Source organism: Populus euphratica, unplaced genomic scaffold (genome assembly GCF_000495115.2).
Source record: "Populus euphratica unplaced genomic scaffold, PopEup_1.0 scaffold12.1, whole genome shotgun sequence".
In the NCBI taxonomy this organism is placed as follows: Eukaryota; Viridiplantae; Streptophyta; class Magnoliopsida; order Malpighiales; family Salicaceae; genus Populus; species Populus euphratica.
In genome coordinates this window covers 2,639,284-2,663,253 of record NW_011499858.1, presented here as the reverse complement: position 1 = coordinate 2,663,253, position 23,970 = coordinate 2,639,284, and the positions used below count along the sequence as shown (strand labels likewise).

At 35.3% G+C, this 23,970-nt stretch overlaps 4 protein-coding genes across 11 annotated transcripts; 3 read left to right on the top strand and 1 right to left on the bottom strand.

Moving 5' to 3' along the window:
- The first annotated feature begins 1,771 nt into the window (after positions 1–1,771).
- On the top strand, positions 1,772–11,039 carry NRPB1 (RNA polymerase II large subunit). Its single transcript, XM_011023950.1, has 15 exons — positions 1,772–2,078; positions 2,923–3,186; positions 3,632–3,931; positions 4,010–4,168; positions 4,344–4,505; positions 4,597–4,817; positions 4,903–5,044; positions 5,126–5,461; positions 5,558–5,844; positions 6,221–6,479; positions 6,563–9,615; positions 9,735–9,806; positions 9,921–9,974; positions 10,086–10,253; positions 10,754–11,039. The coding sequence occupies exons 1-14, from the start codon at positions 1,995–1,997 to the stop codon at positions 10,204–10,206; spliced, it is 5,514 nt and encodes a 1,837-aa protein (XP_011022252.1). The 5' UTR covers positions 1,772–1,994; the 3' UTR covers positions 10,207–10,253; positions 10,754–11,039.
- A 1,640-nt stretch (positions 11,040–12,679) lies between these two features.
- LOC105124113 (uncharacterized protein At1g76070-like) lies at positions 12,680–13,321 on the top strand. The gene has a single exon (XM_011023976.1). The coding sequence runs from the start codon at positions 12,680–12,682 to the stop codon at positions 13,319–13,321; it is 642 nt and encodes a 213-aa protein (XP_011022278.1).
- A 2,044-nt stretch (positions 13,322–15,365) lies between these two features.
- On the top strand, positions 15,366–21,403 carry RECQL3 (DEAD/DEAH box RNA helicase family protein). 8 transcript variants are annotated; one of them, XM_011023942.1, is made up of 20 exons: positions 15,366–15,485; positions 15,568–15,723; positions 15,810–15,917; positions 16,041–16,048; positions 16,136–16,219; positions 16,662–16,802; positions 16,928–16,962; positions 17,327–17,410; positions 17,552–17,640; positions 17,781–17,933; positions 18,044–18,140; positions 18,442–18,445; positions 18,572–18,721; positions 18,843–18,935; positions 19,011–19,076; positions 19,172–19,305; positions 19,735–19,844; positions 19,941–20,083; positions 20,489–20,595; positions 20,732–21,403. In XM_011023942.1, exons 2-20 carry the CDS (start codon positions 15,570–15,572, stop codon positions 21,246–21,248), a joined length of 2,277 nt encoding a protein of 758 aa, XP_011022244.1. In that variant the 5' UTR covers positions 15,366–15,485; positions 15,568–15,569; the 3' UTR covers positions 21,249–21,403. The 8 variants fall into 8 exon arrangements, with proteins under 8 accessions (XP_011022244.1, XP_011022243.1, XP_011022245.1 ...); XM_011023941.1 differs by having other exon boundaries at positions 15,366–15,723; XM_011023943.1 differs by having other exon boundaries at positions 15,367–15,723; positions 19,175–19,305.
- Positions 21,404–21,707: 304 nt separating this feature from the next.
- LOC105124079 (SEC14 cytosolic factor family protein / phosphoglyceride transfer family protein) lies at positions 21,708–22,949 on the bottom strand. The gene is made up of 3 exons (XM_011023940.1): positions 22,654–22,949; positions 22,286–22,550; positions 21,708–22,160 (listed from the first exon to the last, which is right to left on the bottom strand). Exons 1-3 carry the CDS (start codon positions 22,775–22,777, stop codon positions 21,944–21,946), a joined length of 606 nt encoding a protein of 201 aa, XP_011022242.1. The 5' UTR covers positions 22,778–22,949; the 3' UTR covers positions 21,708–21,943.
- Between the last annotated feature and the right edge of the window lie 1,021 nt (positions 22,950–23,970).

Here is a 23,970-nt window from a genome sequence, read left to right as displayed (position 1 = left end):
TAATATCAGTATATTAAAATGATTTAAAAACACTAAAAATATATTAATTTAAAATAAATAAAATAAAAATAAAAATTTATTTTAAAAAAAAATACTTTTAAAATATAGAAAAACAGTCCCATACACTTTTTATATTGAATTAGGGCTTAAAAACAAACATTCAAGTACCATGTTGGTATGATTCATTGTAAATTTTTATTAGATTTTTATGTACCTGCACAATATGCTTGTGGCTTTTTATTTTCTTGAGTTAATAACGGACACATAGCTTCTTTATATATATATATATATATATATTACGGACATGTAGCTCCTTTATATATATATATAGTTATAGTTATAGTTATAGTTATAGTTATACATATAAAATATTATTTTTACATTTTTTTATAGCAATGTAGTGAATCAAATTGATATAATATTGAGCATAATAAATCAAAACTTATGATCCAATTGTGTTTCACCTCCAATTTTGATGTGTTGCTGCAATTGTGTTCTTTAATAGATACTCCTTGCAGCTAGCTATTAATAGATGACCTTTATTCATAAGAATGGCTATTGAAATTATTGAATTTGCTAGTTTTTGACATTGAAGTGGTCTATTGTGAGCTTGGATTCCTTTTGAATTAAGGGCAATAAATAATCTCAGATTCTAAATTAGGGCATGAAAATGATTTTTATTTTTTGAGATTTATATGTCAAAATAAGCATAAAAAGATTGATAACCTGATCAAAATCTATTGATTTCTATGAAAAAAGACTCTTGATGAAAGATAGAAATAAGCTTTTTGTATTCTATGGAGATGGATAATGTTAAACACTATAAAAATATGATAAAAAAACACAAAAAAATACCTATAAAGTGTTAAGTTAACATGCTTTATAAATCATCTCACAAGATCAGGATACAATAATTTATATTAATTTTTTAAATTATTTTTTATAAAATATTAGATATCATTTTGTTGAGTTTAGAGAAAAGTTATAAAACCTATACCACGATACAATAATTTATGTTAATTTTTTAAATTAATTTTTATAAAATATTAGACATTATTTTGCTGAGTTTAGAGAAAAGTTATAAAACCTATCATAATTCATCATCTGGGTTAAGATTGAAGTATGTTAACCTATGTTAAAACAACATTATTTTTTAAAAAAATTTAAACATTAGAATAATTAAAACAACAATTACTTTGAATTTTTGGAGTATGTTAACCTATGTTAAAACAATATTATTTTTTTTTTTTTTAACTATTAGAACAATTAAAACAACAATTACTTTGAATTTTTTAAAATTAAAATTAAGTTTTACTCAACTTTTAACTAAATCATGGATTACCGGTGTTAATTTTTATGAAATTTAACATGATATCCACCAAAATATCATTAAATTAACCCGCTCAAATTAACCCATTAACCCAACTTCAGCAATACTAGGTTGGAGTAAGCTTTTTAATAGATATGCTTCTTCTTTGTACCCAACAAGAAAAGATATTGATGGGGTCCCAATCGTAATTTACAATTTTTTTTTTTGTGGTTCGATACAATTTCTATTGCCCACTCAATCCATTTCCCACAGGACTTTGCTTGGACCTAAACTAGAAGTCCAATTTAGAAATGGATAACCATTCGGATCAGACAGTGGGCCTATACACCAAGTACACCACCTCAGCCTCAAGTAAAACAGTGCGCACCCCGGCGAACGTTAGCACGATACACTTCCCATGTTCAGCCTCGATTTCTCTATAAATATAACCCCTCTCGGCTGCTAATCCATTTGTTTCGTGAGCTCTCGCCTCTTCTTTCTCAAGAGAAAAAGGTGCAGATCTCCTTCTCTGCCCCCTTCCCTCTTGAACTCTCCAGCAATTATAAAATCCAAAAAAAGTTACTGAAAAGACAGTCTACAAGATAGAACAAAAAAAGACGAATTTGATTATTTGAACTTCATTTGAATTTTTTTTGAAACCCTAAGTTTTGTTTGGATCGCAATCATGGATACGCGATTCCCTTACTCGCCAGCGGAGGTTGCTAAAGTCCGCATGGTTCAGTTTGGCATTCTCAGCCCCGACGAGATAGTAAATCTTCCCGACTTCTACTCCTGCTTCTTTCTTTCTCGTTCTTTTTGCACTCTGTTTGGTTGCTGAGAAAAAGAACAGGAAAAAAAAACTGAAACTACAATTGTTTAATTACAAATGTTAGCTCAAACTGTCACGGCTTAAATTGAACACGACTGAATGCTAGGGTTTCATGAGCATGCTTCCCTGTGTGTGCATAAGTTTTTTCAGATAGAGTCATTAGGAATTGCTATTTCACTTAATAAGAAAATAACAATGAATTCTAGGTTTTCTGAGCTGTGTTCTGTTTGTTTGCTGAGAAAATCTTTGGAGATTTTTAATTAGTATTACTAGTTCACTGGTTTGATGATTTTTCAGCAGGGAAGAAACCACTGTCTGTTCTAGGTTTTGTGATATTGCACCGTGTGCTGTAACTTTTCAGCCAGGGAAAAAAGTGAATCCCAGGGTTTTGATTCTGTGTTGCTGTGTGTGAAATTTTGTTTTTTTTAGCATCTTTGGTTGTTGAGAAGGAGAAAATAAATGGAATTGTTTGTAGGTAGAAGTACTTGTTGTGAATCTTACTTCATGGAGTAATTAAGTCCTAGGGTTTTTGGTATTGTTTGTATGTTTTAGAGATATTTTGTTGATGGTATTCGTTACACTATGGATTTTTCAGAAGGAAATGAATCAATGCCTAGTTTGTTTTTTGTTTACTAATAGTAAAAATGATTGCTGAGAAAAGTATTTGATGTGTTAAATTAGCAGTACTAGTTAACTATTTTCTATTCTAAGCTGGGAAATGAATGAATGTAGGTTATGTAATTTTTCTTGCTTATATGAACTACTTTTTTGTTTTTGTGTGCAGAGGCAAATGTCCGTGATACAAATTGAGCACAGTGAGACAACAGAAAGAGGAAAACCAAAGCCAGGAGGATTAAGTGATCCGCGGCTGGGTACTATTGATAGAAAGATGAAGTGTGAGACTTGCACGGCAAATATGGCGGAGTGTCCAGGGCATTTTGGGCACTTGGAGCTTGCCAAACCCATGTTTCATATTGGGTTTATGAAGACTGTGCTTAGTATCATGAGATGCGTTTGCTTCAATTGTTCGAAGATATTGGCTGATGAAGTACGTGAAGCCTCATTTATAGCCTCAAATATGCAATTATGTCTTTGAATTTGCATGTTTTATTTGGTTGTCAAAGTTGTTGATTGATTTCTGGTTTTTAATGTAGTTGGGATGGGGTCTTAGTAGGTTACAGTTATTATTGTCTGAGGAGTACATCTCTGAATTGATTAGCTGTAATTTTCAGTATTAGGGATGCTGAGTATTTAGGGTATTGTTGGTAGAGATGAAGTCCAGTTATATGAGTACGAGTCTTCCATAATGTGAGTTTTGCTTGTAGCTGGATGTTAGCATTTTCTTTTTCCCAGATAGTGGTTTTGGTTCTGGGATTGGATTTCTTTGTTAATCGAGTTGTCTAAGTTTTGAAAAAAATGTTCGTGTAAGATTTTTTCCAGGATGTTCATGTATGAGTAACTGTTCTATATATTTTGTTGAATTTTACTTGCAGGAGGATCACAAGTTTAAGCAAGCCTTGAAAATAAAGAATCCCAAAAGCAGGCTTAAAAAGATTTTGGATGCTTGCAAGAATAAAACTAAATGTGAAGGTGGGGATGAAATTGATGTTCAAGGTCAAGATAATGAAGAGCCAGTTAAAAAGAGCCGTGGTGGCTGTGGTGCTCAGCAGCCAAAACTTACCATTGAAGGTATGAAGATGATTGCAGAGTACAAGGTTCAAAGGAAGAAAAATGATGATCAGGAACAGCTGCCAGAACCTGTGGAGAGAAAGCAGACCCTTACAGCAGAAAGGGTAATTTTTCTGCATTCAGAGTTCTCATACCTCATTGACTTTGGGCATGATGCTAATTTCTCTTATTTGATACTGCAGGTCTTAAGTGTTTTGAAGAGGATAAGTGATGAGGATTGTCAGTTGCTGGGCTTGGACCCTAAGTATGCACGTCCTGATTGGATGATTCTCCAAGTCCTTCCAATTCCGCCACCTCCAGTGAGGCCCTCTGTGATGATGGATACATCCTCCAGGAGTGAGGCAAGCCTCTTCCATTTTTTTTTTTTTGTTAATGCTGGATCCTTTCAAATAATGGCTGATAGAAGGTCATCTTCTTTGCTTTTGGTTTTTTTTTTTCCCTTTCTTTCTTTCTTCCTATTCAGTAAATTAGCATTCTCCATGAAATTTTAACCTGTGTTATTTTTTCTGAATCCAGGATGATTTGACTCATCAGTTAGCAATGATAATTCGACACAATGAGAATCTGAGAAGACAGGAGAGGAGTGGGGCACCTGCTCATATCATATCCGAGTTTGCACAGTTGTTGCAGTTCCATGTAGCTACATATTTTGACAATGAGTTGCCTGGACAGCCTCGGGTATGGGCATGAACACAAACATGTATGTGTAGAAGTCTGAAGTGAATCCACAAGATTTTATTTACCATCTGGCATGTTTTTTACTTTGCAGGCCACACAGAGATCAGGGAGACCAATTAAATCTATATGTAGCAGGCTTAAGGCAAAGGAAGGCCGGATTAGGGGTAATTTGATGGGGAAACGTGTGGACTTCTCTGCACGTACAGTTATTACACCAGATCCCACCATTAACATTGATGAATTAGGAGTACCATGGAGTATTGCTCTGAATCTCACATATCCAGAAACTGTGACCCCTTATAACATTGAAAGGTTTGTATCTGCTCAAACTTTATTTTTTTGCCCCCCTTATCTTTATTTTTCTTGGTTTTTGGTTAAAGATGATTTTGTAAAACAGGTTAAAGGAGCTTGTTGAGTATGGGCCACATCCTCCACCTGGTAAGACCGGTGCTAAATACATCATAAGGGATGATGGACAAAGACTCGATCTTCGCTACTTGAAGAAAAGTAGTGATCATCATCTGGAGCTCGGTTACAAGGCAATGTCTTATATTTGACTGGTTTTTAATCAGTTTTTTGTTTCTAATCATCTCTATTAGACTCTTACATCATGTTTGCAGGTGGAGCGTCATTTAAATGATGGTGACTTTGTCCTCTTTAATCGTCAACCCAGTCTCCATAAAATGTCAATAATGGGGCACAGAATCAAGATTATGCCATATTCTACTTTCCGCCTGAACCTGTCAGTTACTTCACCATACAATGCTGATTTTGATGGTGATGAAATGAATATGCATGTCCCACAATCATTTGAAACTAGAGCGGAAGTATTGGAGCTAATGATGGTGCCTAAGTGCATTGTGTCACCTCAATCAAACCGACCTGTAATGGGAATTGTACAGGATACACTTTTAGGATGCCGCAAAATCACCAAGAGGGATACCTTCATAGAGAAGGTGATAGTCAAGATTTAATATTTCAGCTACCTGGTCATGTTAGTGGTGTAGTTTTCTCTTGAACAGCCAAACTTTAACCTCCATTATGTTTTGTAGGATGTTTTCATGAACATCTTGATGTGGTGGGAGGATTTCGATGGGAAAGTTCCTGCTCCAACAATTGTGAAGCCACGACCTCTTTGGACTGGGAAACAGGTTTTTAACCTTATCATACCCAAGCAGATCAATTTGATTAGAACTGCTGCCTGGCACATGGATTCAGAGAGAGGAATGATCACTCCAGGTGATACATTAGTCCGCATAGAAAAAGGGGAGCTGCTTTCTGGAACTCTCTGCAAAAAAACGCTTGGGACTTCTTCTGGAAGTCTTATACATGTCATTTGGTATGCATTTGTTCTTTACAGTATCTGGTTGATATCCCAAATTTTTTGGCCTGCATCTTTAGGCTTTTTAGATATCTTGTTAAAGATTTAAAATTCCGGTCCTTTCATATAAATTTAAAATTTTTGAGTGGATAGTCTATACCAGTGCTTAATTGCTCTAAGAACTCTTTTGCTTTTAAAAAATGCAAGTGATTTGGGAATAAGAAAAGAGAGGTTTTACTTTTGGGTAAGCAATGTGCTGAATGACTGATGATAGTACTCACCAATAATGGTAGATTATATGCATTTAATCTTCTAATTGATGTTGATTTGAACACCTGTTTAAAGATGAATTTAGAAAATTGTGGTGCTTCATGGCTTCTGTCCATGTATACAGGGAAGAGGTTGGCCCAGATGCAGCTCGTAAATTTTTGGGGCATACACAGTGGCTAGTGAATTATTGGCTTTTGCAAAATGCTTTCAGTATTGGAATTGGAGATACCATTGCTGATGCATCAACAATGGAAAAAATTAATGAAACTATTTCAAATGCAAAAAATGAGGTGAAAGATCTTATTAGGAAAGCACAGAATAAGGAGTTGGAGGCTGAACCTGGACGGACTATGATGGAATCATTTGAAAACAGAGTGAACCAGGTATCCAAGTAATTGATTCTGTATTCATTCTCTTAAGCTGTGCATTTTGGTGTACTTTAAGTATAACAATTGCCATCTTGCAGGTGTTGAATAAAGCTCGTGATGATGCAGGAAGCAGCGCCCAAAAAAGTTTATCTGAGAGTAACAATCTCAAGGCAATGGTCACTGCTGGATCGAAGGGGAGTTTCATTAACATATCACAGATGACTGCTTGTGTGGGGCAGCAAAATGTTGAGGGTAAGCGTATACCATATGGTTTCATTGACCGGACGTTGCCTCACTTCACCAAGGATGATTATGGTCCAGAAAGTCGTGGGTTTGTGGAGAACTCATACTTGCGTGGGTTAACCCCACAAGAGTTCTTCTTTCATGCCATGGGTGGTAGGGAAGGTCTCATTGATACTGCAGTGAAGACTTCTGAAACTGGCTACATCCAGAGGCGACTTGTGAAGGCCATGGAGGATATTATGGTCAAATATGATGGTACAGTAAGGAACTCACTGGGGGATGTCATTCAGTTTCTATATGGGGAAGATGGTATGGATTCTGTCTGGATAGAATCGCAAAAATTGGATTCTCTCAAAATGAAGAAAGCAGAATTTGACAGGGTATTTAGATATGAATTTGATGATGAAGACTGGAATCCTACTTACATGATGCCTGATCACGTTGAGGATTTGAGAAATATCCGAGAATTGCGTGATGTGTTTGATGCTGAAGTTCAAAAACTTGAAGCAGATAGATACCAACTTGGAACAGAAATTGCCACCACAGGTGATAATACATGGCCAATGCCTGTTAACCTCAAGAGGCTTATCTGGAATGCACAGAAGACTTTCAAGATTGATACAAGAATTGGAAGGGTTTCAGATATTCACCCAATGGAGGCTGTGGAAGCTGTTGATAAGCTTCAGGAGAGACTTAAGGTTGTTCCTGGTGAGGATCTGTTGAGTGTGGAAGCCCAAAAAAATGCCACTCTCTTCTTTGGAATCTTGCTTCGCAGCACTTTGGCCAGTAAAAGGGTGTTGCAGGAATATAGGCTCAGTCGAGAAGCATTTGATTGGGTTATTGGTGAGATAGAATCACGATTTTTACAGTCATTAGTTGCACCAGGTGAGATGATTGGTTGTGTTGCTGCACAATCCATTGGTGAGCCAGCTACTCAAATGACCCTCAATACTTTCCACTATGCTGGTGTTAGTGCAAAGAATGTCACTCTAGGTGTTCCTAGGTTGAGGGAAATTATTAATGTAGCTAAAAAAATAAAAACACCTTCACTTTCTGTGTACCTGAAGCCTGAATTTAACAAGACAAAGGAGAAGGCTAAAAATGTTCAGTGTGCTTTGGAATACACCACTCTCCGAAGTGTCACACAAGCAACAGAAGTGTGGTATGATCCAGATCCCATGAGTACTATAATTGAAGAGGATGCTGACTTCGTGAAGTCATACTATGAAATGCCAGATGAAGAGGTTGCACCGGAGAAAATATCTCCCTGGTTGCTTCGCATAGAGTTGAACCGTGAAATGATGATCGATAAGAAGCTAAACATGGCTGACATTGCTGAGAAGATCAATCATGAGTTTGATGATGATTTGACTTGTATATTTAATGATGACAATGCTGAGAAACTGATTCTTCGTATCCGTATCATGAACGATGAAGCTCCAAAGGGGGAGTTGAATGATGAATCAGCTGAAGATGATGTTTTCTTGAAAAAGATTGAGAGTAACATGCTGACTGAAATGGCTCTTCGTGGTATCCCAGATATCAACAAGGTGTTCATTAAAAATGCTAAGGTAAGCAAGTTTGACGAGAGTGAAGGATTTAAGACTACAGAGGAGTGGATGCTGGATACAGAGGGTGTCAATCTCCTGGCTGTTATGTGCAATGAAAATGTTGATGCCCGAAAGACAACAAGCAATCACTTAATTGAAGTTATAGAAGTGCTTGGAATTGAGGCTGTTCGTCGGTCCCTACTGGATGAATTGAGAGTTGTCATTTCGTTTGATGGATCTTATGTGAATTACCGGCATCTGGCTATACTGTGTGATACGATGACCTACCGTGGTCACTTGATGGCAATCACTCGTCATGGTATTAATAGGAATGATACTGGGCCAATGATGAGATGCTCATTTGAAGAGACTGTTGACATTCTCCTTGATGCTGCAGTATATGCTGAAACAGATTACTTGAGGGGTGTCACTGAAAATATAATGCTGGGTCAGCTTGCACCAATTGGCACTGGATATTGTGCTCTTTATCTAAACGATGAGATGTTGAAGAATGCTATTGAGCTTCAGCTCCCTAGTTATATGGAGGGCCTTGATTTTGGCATGACACCTGCTCGTTCTCCAGTTTCTGGGACTCCTTATCATGATGGGATGATGTCTCCCATGCTGATGAGTCCAAATCTCCGCATGTCACCTACTGTAGATGGAGTGGCCTTTTCGCCTTATGTTGGTGGAATGGCCTTTTCTCCTAGTACATCTCCTGCTTCAACATCTATTGGCTACAGCCCGTCATCTCCAGTCTACAGTCCTGGATACAGTCCTACTTCACCTTCATACAGCCCCGCCTCACCAAGTTATAGCCCCGCTTCCCCGAATTATAGCCCAACTTCACCCACTTATAGTCCCAGTTCTCCTAGTTATAGCCCAACTAGTCCTGCCTATTCTCCTACAAGCCCATCATACTCACCCACTTCACCAAGCTACAGCCCCACTTCCCCCAGCTACAGCCCCACATCCCCCAGCTACAGCCCTACTTCCCCGAGCTACAGCCCGACATCCCCAAGCTACAGCCCCACATCCCCCAGCTACAGCCCAACTTCACCTGCTTACAGTCCCACTTCACCTGCATACAGTCCAACATCACCTGCATACAGCCCCACCTCCCCATCATACAGCCCCACATCCCCATCCTACAGCCCTACATCCCCATCATATAGCCCCACATCCCCATCCTACAGCCCAACTTCACCAGCCTATAGCCCAACATCCCCTGGCTACAGCCCAACCTCGCCAAGTTACAACCCCCAATCAGCAAAATACAGCCCATCACTGGCATACTCACCTAGCAGTCCAAGACTGTCACCAGCCAGTCCTTACAGTCCAACATCTCCAAATTATAGGTAGGCACATGACAATTTATCAGTAGTTTGTTCTCCATCTTGTTATTGCATTTGAGTTTGGTGAATTATTAGTATCATGCTGCTGCTAAATCTTTGGCTTTTTTATCCGTTTGTTGCAGCCCAACATCACCTTCTTATTCGCCAACATCTCCATCATATTCTCCTTCAAGTCCGACCTACAGTCCTAGCAGGTAATTCTTAGTTTGCCTCCGCTTTGTGTGCTGCTAGGGATGTTGACTGGATTTTTCTTACCAAAACTTTAATTAATCACGTTGCGCTCTAATGCTTCCTTTTGGTTTTCCCAGTCCATATAATTCTGGTGTCAGCCCAGACTACAGTCCAAGTTCTCCACAGTACAGGTGGGTCCTAGTCCACCATCCAATTTTTCAATCAATGTATTAAGTCCGGCATTTAATCTAAATATAGCAACCTGATGAAAATCTTTCTGCATTGTTTTGTATTTCACGCAGTCCAAGTGCAGGATACTCACCAAGTGCCCCTGGGTATTCGCCATCATCTACCAGCCAATACACTCCTCAAACAAGTACCAAGGGTGACAGAGACAAGAAGGATGGCAAGGGCACTCGATGAGACATAACATTTAATGAAAAAAGGGGCTCAGTGAGTAGTAAAATCAGGTTGTTATTCAAACTCTTGGCCTGTGTATTGGATATAAAACTTTCGTCAACATTGGTGAAGTTTTCTGAATTATAATGTTGAGAGGTGCAGCAGACAACATGGATTTTGAAGTTGTTCGTAGTGTCCCTGAAATAAGATAATGAATGAGCTATTTTATTCTCAGTGCCTAAAATAGTTTGTTTTCCAGACTTGAGAAGTAGTTTCTGGTCCAAGTACTGATGGCGTTATCAATCCTGGTTTCCGATCCCTCATTTACTCACAGTTTGTGATCTATTCTATCAGCTGTGTAATGGTTGTCACTGTAACAAGTATTCTGTCAACTTGTTAGATTCTCCTTCGGTAATGCTAGACCATTCTTGGCGATGATTCATGCATGGCATTTCATCTTTTTGAATGAGAACATTTGATACCCAAATGAAAATCTTAGAATGAGGGAATGGTATATGCACTTCTAGGATAGCACAGCCTGATTTCTGCTCTTATTTTGTTTGCTTTGCAGATTCCAAGAAATTGGCTGGCCTTGATCTGGAAATGTCAGAAGCTGCAGGTTATCCATCCTCCTCCATAGATATTTATTCCATAGTTTCCGTGATGTTCAATATTCCTATATAATAGTGTACTCTGTTTTAAGTGGAGCTGAATTTTCAGAGTAAGCTTATTTTCTTTTCATGAGTGGGGTTTGAGTTTCTTTCGGAAAATATGGTTACTTTTTCAAGTGTATATGGTTCTCTTCTTCATTTGGTGTATCTCCATAGTTACAGAAGTACCACGCTCCGTAAGTTTCCACACTTATCTGGTGGAATTATGTTACTGGAAAACCATTTTTCTTGGTGTTGATAAAATAATGAAAGGCTAGATAAGCCAAAAAAAAAAAAAAGTGACACAAGGGGGTATTAGTTAAAAAATAGTTTAAAAAAGACAATTCAATGATAACAATGCTGACCACCAAATAAATTAAAATTGAAGTCAATTGATTGTACGAGGTTAAAAGTGAAAAAAAGTTTTATATTTGTTGTTTTAACATCAATGTAGAATTTGTTAAAATTAAAGGGATGGATCATCTAAAAACACAAAAAAATGGGAGATGAAAATGTACTTCCCAAACAACATGCAAGCTCTCATCTATGTTATTTTTATTTTGACCTCTTATCTTTTAAACCATATTAATTTAGGCTTAAAATAGCACTATCATAAAAAATAAAAATTTGAGAATCCAATTAAAAATTACAAAAAAAACAAAAAAACATTGCTTTAATGATAGCGAGTAATAATTGATTTACAGTATAAAAAAATTTATTAGATATATTGCTCGTGTTTTACTACAAGAGGAATAATTTTTATCAAGTTAAAAAAATTTAAGTTTCAATTTATTAGTTTAAGTGATAATTTAAATAAAAAAATAATAATAAATACATTGATAAAAAAAACAAAATAAATATAAAAAAAATCATTTCTAAATCTATTTAGATTATCAAAATAATTTAATAATCTAATTGAAAAAAAAAGAAAAAGAAAGAAAAACCTAAAAAAAAGAGCATAAAACATGGAAGAAGAAACCAAGCAAACCTTTGGTCCTAAACATTTACAGCTTTATTTTTTTTTTAAAATTAACATGAATATCCAGATTAATTTATGTGTGCTACAACTAATCCTACGGATTTTGAAATTAACGATCATATAAATTAGCAATTAAGGATTCGAACCTGAGACCATAAAAGAAGCAAACCCCTTAATCCACTTTATTTATTTATCTTGATTGAGAGTGTGGTTATAATTTATTTTTTAAAATATTTTTTATTTTTTTAAATTATTTTTAATATTACTACATCAAAATAATTTAACAATATTAAAAAATATTTATTTGAAAAAAATAAAAAATACTTAATTTTTTAAAAAACATAAAAATAAACAGTAATTTTATGTTAACGAATTTAGATGATTCGTGATGGCAAAGTATTTTGCCTTGTGAGGAATAGAAATGTAGCTGGATGGCACAAGGATGACCTTTGGTCTATGGACGAAGCCACCCTGTGATTTGAGATGCAAAAAAAAAATGATAATAATAATAATGGCATCCAAAAAACGGGAACAAGTCTGCCAAGTGTCAAGCTCTCCTGCTGTCTTTTCCCAATTAATTTAATCTTTATTTTATGGGAAGGAGGTTGCTATCAAAAAGTCAGATCCGCTCCCTGGCACTGATCTCATGGAGTGTGGTTCTTTTATAGTATTACTAGCTTCGGCCGGCAATGGAGGTGGTTTCTTTCAGGCATTAGTTTTCTGCACTATGCGACGCAGTCCTTGACGAAGTCAGGAAAACCAATATCATTGGTTTCGAAAGCTTCAAATAAGCTTCTGGGTTTTCCCATCCACCATAAGAATACATAGATAGCAGAGCAAGAGAAATCAAGAAGCAATTTCTTTCTTGATGGGGAAACGAAGGAAATCAAAATTCAGTGTCTTCGCCTGTCTTCCGCAAGCAGCATCTCCTGTCACGTTCCAGAGTCCACCAACCAGCCCTCGCATGGCCAATACTGACAGAGGTTTGTCTGGTCGGATCGTATCGCTTGTTCCAAAGGAGGCTAGAAGAAACGCTAGGAGTGGAACCTTTGATGATGCACAAGAGCCCACTTCCCCAAAAGTTTCATGCACGGGCAAAGTCAAGAACAAAAGCAAGAAAAAACCGCAAGCAACTAAGTCAGACTCTTGTCCTAAACCAACACCAACCGTTTTCAAAGGAAAGAAACAAGGTCTGCAATCTGATCATACCTCTCGTGGGAGGCCGCCTGTTGCAGATAAACCTCCTTCTTTAGGTCACATGAATCAGTTCTCGAGCAATTGTGGCGTGTTAAGAGATTTTGATTGGAAGGCTCATGATGTTTCAGGGATGCCAGATAACTCAACTAATAGTTCATATGATGAGAAGAACGGAGATAAAGAGAAGGTGTTTATTGTAGTGGAAGTGGATGAAGACATTCCTAGAGAGCCAAAGAAACAAGTAGAATTGTGGAGGAGAAGAAGCAGGACTCCTCCTGGACCTCTTCAATTGGAGAAACAAGCACGTTGTTAATGTTTTAGCACCAAGTTTAACTTGTTCAAGTTTTATTTCAACAGCACGAGCCTCCTCATGAGGTGGTGATCATGGTGGTGAAGGAGGTGTTCGTGGTCGTACTAGTGGAGGAGGTGAGGTGGTTATTGCGTTGTGTTTTCTTAATAAGCATAGCTTGTTAGTTTTAGTTGCTGCATACTTGGCCATCGAAAGAAAGAAGGCGACTGATAAGGAAGATCCACGCTCTCATAAAAAAAAAAAAAAAAACGAAAAAATAATAAAAGGGCGTAGACCTAAGAAATGATTGTAACTACTTCAAGCTATCATGTATGTCATTGACACGAAGAGTCGCAATTGTTGTGAAAATACATTATTCCAAACTTACGGTCTCCCTCTCTTTTCCTTTGTGCGAAAGCAATTCTCTTAAGAAATCGTTTGTTTTTGCAGAGGAAAAACTATCTGATTAGTTAAATAACTTTTGTTTTTATTTTTTATATTATATTCCATATTTAGTTAAATGACTTTTGTTTTTATTTTTTATATTCTATTCCATGTATAATTATATCTCAAATTTTAATTTGTAAAAATTAAAATAAGTTATTTTTTATTTATTTTATGTGTAAAAATTCATCTCGTAGCAATTTTTAACATAATATATATTTTATTTTATTTTTAAAATCCCAACTAAAATTTTAAACCACAATTAAAAAAGTTATTATAACGCTAAATACATTAAATACCACTAATTAATTTTTAAATTTACTTTTTAAAAAAATATACAAATATAAAAATGAAATGAAATCACTTTCTATCATTAACTTCACTTAAGGTTTTACATGTAAAATACTTGCATTAGAGGTGTGACATGACAATAGGAGTAAAAAAGATGTTGCCGTGATGATAATAACAATAATAATAATAAAAATAATAATAAGATAATTATGATAATAAAAAATAAGATAATAATAATTAATATTGTAAGTAAATTATTTTTAATATATTTTAAAAACTTTTATGAGTTATAAATATTTTTTTAATGAATAAACTAAGTTTGAAAGTTAAATATAAAATATTTTATATTGATTAATTTTTTATAAAATATTTTATAAAAAAATAAAAAATAGTTTTCAGTAAACAAACATAAAGTTATTTTTTTATTTTTTTTATTTTTTTTCAAATCTTTATATTTATCATTTTTTTAATTCATAAATCATTTAACATTGATTTTTTTTCTTTTTTTTCCGAGATCAACAACATTATCAAATAAAAAAAACCTCACATATCTTATACCTCGTTTGATATTGAAATTTAACAATAATCAAGAGGTTTAGGATCACATGATATTTGCAATCATCGTCCAATAATTACAAAAATTGCATTATCATTCAAGCAACACAATTTTCAAATGAAATACATTTAGGCTTTATTTGTTCGTAGAAAAATTGTTCTTTTTAAAAAATAAATTTCAAAGAAAATAAATTTCTAGAAAATGAATTCCAAAAAAAATAAATTCTTGAAAAGTAAATTATTTTTCGATGTTTGATAATGTTATGGAAAATGAACTGAAAAATACAGTTAATATAAAAATTAAATTTTAAGAAATGAAATTGAAAAATAAATATTTTTAAAAAAATATTTATAGCAATCAAAAGTTTGAGGATCAAATTTGATATAATCAGCAAATAATAACATTTCTAAGTTTTCATAACTTTTAGAAAGTGTTTTCCTTCCAAATTTTTCAGAAAAATACTTTCCTGAAAATTAAGTTAAATTTTCTTTTGACTGGAAAATATTTTTCGTTTACTAACTTTCCTATCAGCAAATAAATACAAGAAAATTTGGAAAATATTTTCTCGGAAACTACTTTATGAAAACCAAACACAGCTAAAAAAAAAAAATTTTTCAGGAAAATTTGAAAAGTAATTTTCTAAAAAATAAATATGTACTTAATTGCAAAATGAAATCACAAAAAAAAACATTTTATGAGGTACATTTTAAAGGATTTTCAGATTAACTTAGGATAATAATATGAAAAATAAACCTATCTCCTTGGATGCTGGCCAAAGACCAACGAACGACCTGTCAGCCTAATGGGCAGATTACAAGAAACAAAATTCTCTCTTTCTAGGAACATAAAAAGGGAGAAGGCAGGGGAAAAAAACAAAGAAAAAGAAAAAGAATAAAGGTAATAAATAATACGAAGGTCTGTTCGTCTTGATTCTTAATTTCTTGTTTGCAGATTATTATCATTGTTATTTTTTAAGTAGACATGAGGAAGTCACCGTTGCCAATGGTGCAAAACACAAGCAGCATGGATGAAAAGAGAACAAGAAAAGAAACACTAGTGAAGCTTTTAAGATGGCATTTTGGGTATCAAGATTTTAGAGGCAAACAGTTAGAAGCCATTGAAGCTGTTTTATCAGGTCTTAAACACAAACTATTACTCTTACTATCTCGAAAACAAAACCTCATGTTGCCCCCCTTTTATTTTTTTTTTAAAATTTGGTAGGGAGGGATTGTTTTTGTTTGATGCCAACTGGTGGAGGGAAGTCAATGTGTTATCAAATTCCTGCTCTTGCTAAACATGGGATTGTTCTTGTCGTGTCTCCTTTGATTGGTGAGTAAATTCTTTATATTTTTGTTAATTTTATTAAGCTGTTTTCTTTCTTCTTCTTCTTCTTTTTTTTTAGATTCAACCCTAATTTGTCCTTTTCTTTTCTTTCATTTTTTTTTCTTGCAGCCTTGATGGTAAGTTGAACGTGCTGGAATTTTACTCTCTTGTATTTGGTTTACTGGGAAGAGCTTTCTTGGGATTTTGATTATAATTTTTTTTAGGAGAACCAAGTGATGGCCTTGAAGGAGAAAGGAATTGCAGCTGAATTTCTTTCATCGACTCAAACATCAAGTGTTAGAAATAAAGTGAGTTTTGGTGTCTGTTCTTGCCCTTTATTGGTTTTCAGAACCGTTATTTTACGATGTTTTTGATGAAAGGATGCACGTTGGTGATGGGCTCTTGTGCCATATTGGGTTTGGGAATTGTGATTTGTCAAGTCTTGGCGTTGAAATGCTTGTGATTGTTTATGAGTTGTGGTTTTCTAAAACCTTGTGCTGTTGTAACTAGAATGTATTAGATATGGGGAATGTGTCATAATTTGTATACATCAACGAGCACTTAGCATGATTTTGACTCGTAGCTAGGAAACAGGATTGTATTTCATGGATTGCCTATTATAATGCCATTGCTTGTTTTGCTTGCCTGCTATCTTATTTTTTCTTTTAACTTTATAATGTATATAGGACATTAACAGTTGAAAAGATATTATATTTATAAATTAATGACCGTCTTTTTTGTCACTGTTAGATTCATGAAGATCTGGACTCTGGAAAACCATCTGTGAGGCTGCTGTATGTAACACCAGAATTAATTGCAACACCAGGATTTATGTCGAAGCTGACAAAGATTCACACCAGAGGGTTGTTCAATCTCATTGCCATAGATGAAGTGTGAACTTAATATATATATTTTTTTAAATGATGAAAACTTAGATACTCTTTATATTAACAAAGGTTTAACTTTGAGACTCGTGTCTATCATTCCGCCTTTTCTTCTCTCTTGATAAATTTCAGGCACATTGCATTTCATCATGGGGTCATGATTTCAGGTGTGTAACTGGTTTGGGTAATGAAGGAGTTGACTTTTTTCCCTGTTCTTTTCTTCTACCAGGAGGACAATTTTATTCCATTAAATGTTTGTGCAAGGTATTGATGTGATTTTTGTCAATAGAGCCACTAGCAGGGCTAGTTTGTGTGTATAGCACAATTTGCTTCAATGCAGTTACGCAATCAAACATGTATATAAATGTAATAAGAAGTTTGTTTCCCTGTCTTGAGTGTCGAGTGATAGTTATTCTTGTATGAAGTAAAAAAGTTGGAATTTCTTGGTACTCTTTACTGAATTTTTGCATCTTGGAATTTTTTTAACTATGTTTTATTTTTGCCTATTTTCTAACTTTTGGCTTTGAATAGGCCTAGCTACCGTAAGCTTTCATCTTTGAGGAATCACCTTCCAGATGTACCAGTCCTGGCTTTGACAGCTACAGCTGCTCCCAAGTACGTTTTTAGAAGAACTGGATTTGTTCTCTACTCTCAACGGTCTTACATCACTCTAAATCATAAGAGATAACAGTTTCATTTTCTGAAGAAGGGAGCAGAGAGCTTTAATGATTCTATAGTTGTTATTTTTATCTGCAGAGTTCAGAACGATGTGATAAAGTCATTATGTCTGCAAGACCCTTTGGTTCTCAAATCTTCTTTTAATCGTCCAAATATTTATTATGAAGGTGGGTTCTGCTAGCTTGTATCAGGAATGAAAATATATCTCATAAGCTCAAGTTTATCAGCTAGAATATTCCAAACTAAACCTCATTCCCAACCTGTGTCCAACTGCATGTGCATCTAAGTGAATTTCTCAATAGCGCAGTTCGATGCAAAGATCTTCTGGATGATGCCTACGCTGACTTATCCTCTGTACTCAAATCTTGTGGGGATGTCTGTGCAATTGTTTACTGCCTTGAACGAACAACCTGTGATGGCTTGTCTGCTCATCTTTCCAAAAATGGCATTTCCTCTGCTGGTAGTTAATATTCTCTTACACTTCTTTTCCCTGGGAATATTCTTTTTTAATTTTTTTATGACAGGTGTTAGTGATGGTATACTCCCTTTTCACACTGGTGTTTTTTTCAGCTTACCACGCTGGCTTGAATAATAAACTGCGGAGCTCAGTTTTAGATGATTGGATTTCTTCTAAAATACAAGTTGTTGTGGCCACAGTGGCTTTTGGGTATGATCTACTCTATAATTTATGCTAAGCTAATAGGTATTAGCATTCTTTTTTCGTGCACAACCTCCTCAGCTGAGAGTAATGTAGATCCCTCAATTTTGTTTTTCTTGCCATGCTAACTTTCAACAGGAATGGTAAATGTACTCTGGAAATGGAAGCCTGTATATCATTCTTGTATTTTTTTTTCCTTTTTGAAGTGTTTTATTCTAGATTGTGATGGTTTTGTTTGCTTCCCTTGTACTCTTCTGTTTGGAGCTGTTCTGGTGAATGCCCGGTAATTGAGACATTGTTGTTCCTCCAGGATGGTATGCAATCAAATACTCGTGAATTCATTGAGCCTTGAAATCTGGAAATTTTATTTTGTATATTTCTGATATATGGTTAAGCAGCTATCATGTGCTTCTGATGACATTATGATCAATATTTTCTAGGGTATAGATAGAAAAGATGTTAGAATGGTTTGCCACTTTAACATTCCAAAGTCAATGGAGTCCTTCTATCAAGAATCAGGTAGAGCAGGACGTGACCAGCTTCCATCCAGAAGTCTCTTGTACTATGGAGTTGATGATCGAAAAAAGATGGTGTGTTCTATGGTTTCACCACTTCCTTTGTAGTTATTGGTTTACTTATTTATCAACAGTTGCTTCTTGCATGTGCTTGTAAAGGAGATATTTCGCTAAATCATTGGGAGCTGTATGACAGGAGTTCATTTTAAGAAATGCTGAGAACAAGAAGCTGCAGTCCTCGAGTTCAGAGGGCGAGTTGTCAAAAAAGTCCCTCACTGACTTCAATCTGGTGAGTGTCAAGTCATTTTGTTCTGTACATACTCTGTGCTACTAGGTACTCAATGCAAGATGCAACCACATTCAGATGATTGAGTACTGTGAGGGTTCTGGATGCCGTCGGAAAAAGATTCTTGAGAGTTTTGGGGAACAGGTAATGTGAGCATGGAATTTTTTTTTTCCTACATGGACCTCACAATGCCTTTCTCTATCAACACAAGTTAGGGTACTTATTATAATTCACCACAGCAGGTTTCTCCCACACTATGTAAAAAATCATGTGATGCCTGCAAACATCCAAATCTAGTTGCCAAGTATTTGGAGGAACTTACAACTAGCATTGCTCGGCAGAGAAATGGTTTTTCTCGAGTTTTTGTGAGCAGGTGGTTCTCTTTTGTCCATATTATATAGTATTTTGGTGTATCAGTTATTGTAAATTTCAGTGGAAACATAATCAAAATTGAAATTACAGAGGAAATAAGCAACCTGGTCTCCATAGAAAAGAGACTCGTCAGGAATCTCAAAAAATGGCTGTGTTGTTTCTTAAACCTGAAGTAGATTTACTTAGAATGTAACCATTTTTCCATGTGGACTTCCCTTGCTTTTGTTCCAAGCTGCCAGGTTTCCATTGTTTCCAGTTGGGATGAGCCTAACCTATTGCTGGCTTTCAAATGTTCTCATTTTCATTGCGCCCCTGCAGTATTTTATTATTGTCCTACTAATAGTTAGGAATGTGTTGCTCTTATTTACTTGGTTAATCTTCAAGTTTTAGAATGTCTTATGAGCTTGATTCATTCTTCTCATTTATTCAGGTCCACAGATATGATTGATGAAGAATTCAGAATTGATGAACAATTCTCTGAATTCTGGAATCGGGATGATGAAGCCAAAAGTTCCGAGGAAAATATATCTGATTTTGACGGTGAATAATTTTTGTAAAATTTCAATGTTTATGCTGGGGGTGGTTTGGGGGTGTTATAGAAATTCTGAACTTTTTTTTATTATCTCATATGTCAAGTTTCTTTGCTGGCAGATGAAACTGAAGTTGTCAAGAGCCTACCTAGATCAAGATTGTCAAGAAAATCAGGAGTAGATGAGAAGATTGAGTTGCTGCAGCATGCAGAAGAAAATTATTATCAGAATAGAAACTTTGATAAACTGGTCCGTCCTTAATATTTTATGCCCTTGAAAAATTAACAGCATCTATTTTTTTTCCTTACTGATCGTAAGCAGCAAGGAGTAAATGCAATTGATGATTGATTAGAATGTATGGTAGTTTCATATTTTCTGTTGGGATTGTGGCTATCTAGATTGATGGGTGAAGTAACTTTGATTTCTAAAATTTATGCTCTATTTGCTTTCTGGGCAATGGTGAGTGGGGTTTCATTTTATATATATATATTGTTGAACGTGGTGCCATTGTATCTCTGTTTAATTGAGACAATAGTTGTATTTCTTTGTTATGTGATTCACAAGCAATTCAATCCGTTTCATGACCATAGTTCTACAGTCAACGATCTAGCAACTTCATTTTCATGAAAATAGATTTTTTTTATTTGTGAGCAGAAAAATAAAGTTGACAAGAATGCCATATCTGAAACACTGAGAGAAGCAAGCAAACAAAGATTATTAAGTGCTTTGAAGCTAGCTCACCAGCGGCTTGGAATCTTAAAGTAAGCAGACCTTTCCCTTTGCCCATGGCATCAGATCTGTTATTTGATTAGCATACAAGAGAACTTTTTTAATACTTTTGATTGGGAGAAAGATAGCCATGGTAGATTTTAATTTGTTTTTTTCTCCCCTTTGCAGCATTGAACTTGATACATCAGTCTCCTTCCTTGAAAATGAGTGCTACAAGAAGTACGGAAAGAGTGGGAAAACGTTCTACTATTCTCAGGTGGCAAGTACAGTAAGGTGGCTATCATCGACAACTTTGGTAGAGTTAACAAATCGGCTCGGCCCTGGCACCCCTTCCGTCCCTGTGTCTAAAGAACATCCTCCTGAGACACCACCATCACCCTTGCTTGAGCAGAGGCCACCAGAAACTACTAACCTAAAACGCCACAGTAGCTTTCAATCACCCTTGCTTGAGCAGAAGTCACCAGAAACTACTACCCTAAGACTCCACCATACATTTCAATCAGAAACTTCGATAAATACTTCACCGCCAGAAAGTTCCAGTCTGAGTACAAAGCTGCCATCCATCCCATCCTTCTCCGAGTTTGTGAACACCAAAAAGGAAAAAGGCAACCACGCCAGTACATCACAAAACCAATCACACATGAGACTGGAGAAGACCGGAGAGAAGAGGCTGAGGTTGCATTAACTCAAATTTTGGAGCTTTGTTTTCCTCTCTTCGTAGTTATGTACGCACTAGTAGTCGGTCTGGAATAATCCTGTTATAAATTCTGATCAAAGATAAAACACACTTTTTTTTTAACTAAATACGTATTTGGTAATTATAAACATCCTTTTTCAAAATTATTGGTAACCTCCTAATTTCTTATTTCAGAGAGCCAAAAAGCACTCTCTTCGATTTTTTTTTTCATTTTAATATTTTTGTAATATACAAGTTGCAAGACCTAAAATATAACCCAGAAATCAATAAATGAATGGAGGAGGAACGATGCCTCCCTGATAGGACTGGGCGTGACCCTTGCTATTGACAACGAGAAGGGTCGCCTTTGTGGCCCATCAAAATAACTTCGATGGTTGGAGAATTACTTTTTCATTGAATTCTTTCACACCATTAAATAGATTTTGCAAATTAAATAAAATTGAAAGATTGACTGGAAAAATAAATAAACTAAATGAAACTATGGTCAATAATACCAAATCTGTAGGAGACAGCCCAACAAGCTCGCCCTACAACAAATGGTGCGTAGCTAGACGGGACACATCGGGAATCAAGAACAGCTAAGAACTACTGCATAAACTTGACCTTTTTTTTCTTTCTAGCTTCAGGGCACAAATTTCTTCATAGTAAAAAGCTTCTCTCACTCGTTATTTTCACTCCATTTACTAAATACACCTCGTTGAGTACATGGTCACAGGAGAATCCATGAAGGGAGCACCACAAACTCTAGGATGATCGCTCTCCACCCCATAGTCCAGCATCTGATGGCCCTCCAAATCTTCATCATGGTCACAAACGAACTCGGGGATTTTTACTTCATTTCTCCTTATATGGTCCCATAAATAATCAATCCTATTGATATACCTTAGCTTCCCATACAACCTGCCACAATATTGTTTGTGTTGGTTTATTCACGCAAGCCAGAAAGCTAAAAATGCAACCAAATTCCGATACCCTTTGAGAGAAAAAAGCATCAGTCATTGTGAAAAATATTTCGTTGTTCTTACCTGCTGCCGAAGTGAAGACGGCCAAACGTGGCAAGGAAAAGTTTGGCTTGTAGGCTGGGGTGGACAAAGTAAATTGCCTGGAGATTATCCCTAGCGTTGATTGGTATAACATCATAGATTGATCGAAGGGCTGAGATTCCTGGAAAATCCTCACTCTTTTGTACTTGCGTGTGAAGGTACAGGACCGAAAATGGCTTCTTCTTCAGCCTAGGAAAGATGTTCTCCTCCAAATAATTCTTGAGTGCATCCACGCTCAAAAACCGAGCTGCAAAAGTCAAAAATCGAAACCATAAAATAAAATTATTAAGCACATTCGGCGCGACAGTCGAGAGGATTATTTTCATGTTAATGTTAGAGAAGTTACTAACCAGATAAGAATTTGCCGATAATTCGAAGGACTTTGTGGCCGTTTTTATCCCTGCCTTGAAATTTGAAAATCTGCAATTTCTCAACAAGTTGTTCTTGGTCAGACAAAGAAATGTGAGCGCACATATTTCCTCTTGCTTTGGTTTTCTTCAACCGACTGATCTTGTTGTGTCTGAAGGTGTGAAATAGAGAAGGGAGAAACAAGGAAAAGAGTGATTATGGGGTTATGAAGTTTGAGAGGGAGAGGATGGAGCGGCAATAAAGGGAGGAAGGTTAGAAAAATAATGGATGAGCAAAGAGAAGGATATTCTAAGGCATCTTCCATTTTGGACCAGACCGAGTTTTGTTCTGTTTTGTTTCCGGTCCTTTTCATCGTTTGGAAATTACTTGAGTTGATTTAGCATGATCGTGACCGTCCATTTGAAGATCATTGCCGCCAAAAATGGGAAGTAAATAATCAATTCAATAATTGAAGACAAATGGAAAAAAGGGGTGGCTGTGTTCATTAGCTAAATTCATGATGTGTTTGTGATAGAGTTCACAGTTTTTAAATCTGGTAGGTGGTTGATCTGGTTTAAGCTTCAGGTTTGGAGTTTCATCAGATCATTGGATTTTAATCTAATTACGAGACTGATTGGGTTAATTTTTATTTTTTAATAAAATTAAAATGATATCATTTTAGTAAAAAAGCAAAAATTAATAAATTACAACTAAATTTTTAATCAAATTTTATTGAATCAACACGCGAAGCTCGGATCATATTAAATCATAACTTTTCTTATTTTTTTTAACCCAATTTAGTTTCGGCCCCAATCAATTGTATTCCAAATTATAGAGATAGACATGGTGAGGTGTAGTTTGTTTTTTTACGGAACAAACATAAAAAGTTAAAAAAGCAAGAAAAACTTCTCTAGTTGTAATTTTTGGTGTTGTACATTAACCAAAAAAAAAACAAAAAAACAGAGCAATCACACCTCACCACTGCAATGTGGATTGAAACATTACGTTGATAATCTTACCATTCCAAAAAAAAAAAAAAAATTAGCTTTAGATTTGAAGTTAATATAGGCTTTTCATAGGTTAATTAATTATTATTAAATAAAATAAAAAGAATTCAGGTTTTTTATATTTATAAAATATAGTGAAATGATTTAATTATTCTTTAAAATAAAAAATAATTTTTTTATATATATTTTCATGTTTTGAAAGCATAATGAAATATTTCAAGTAACCTTAACAAAAAGACTTGGAACTCAATGGTTTTTTGTATTTTTATAATAATTTTTTTTATTTAATTAATTTGAAATAATTTGATATTT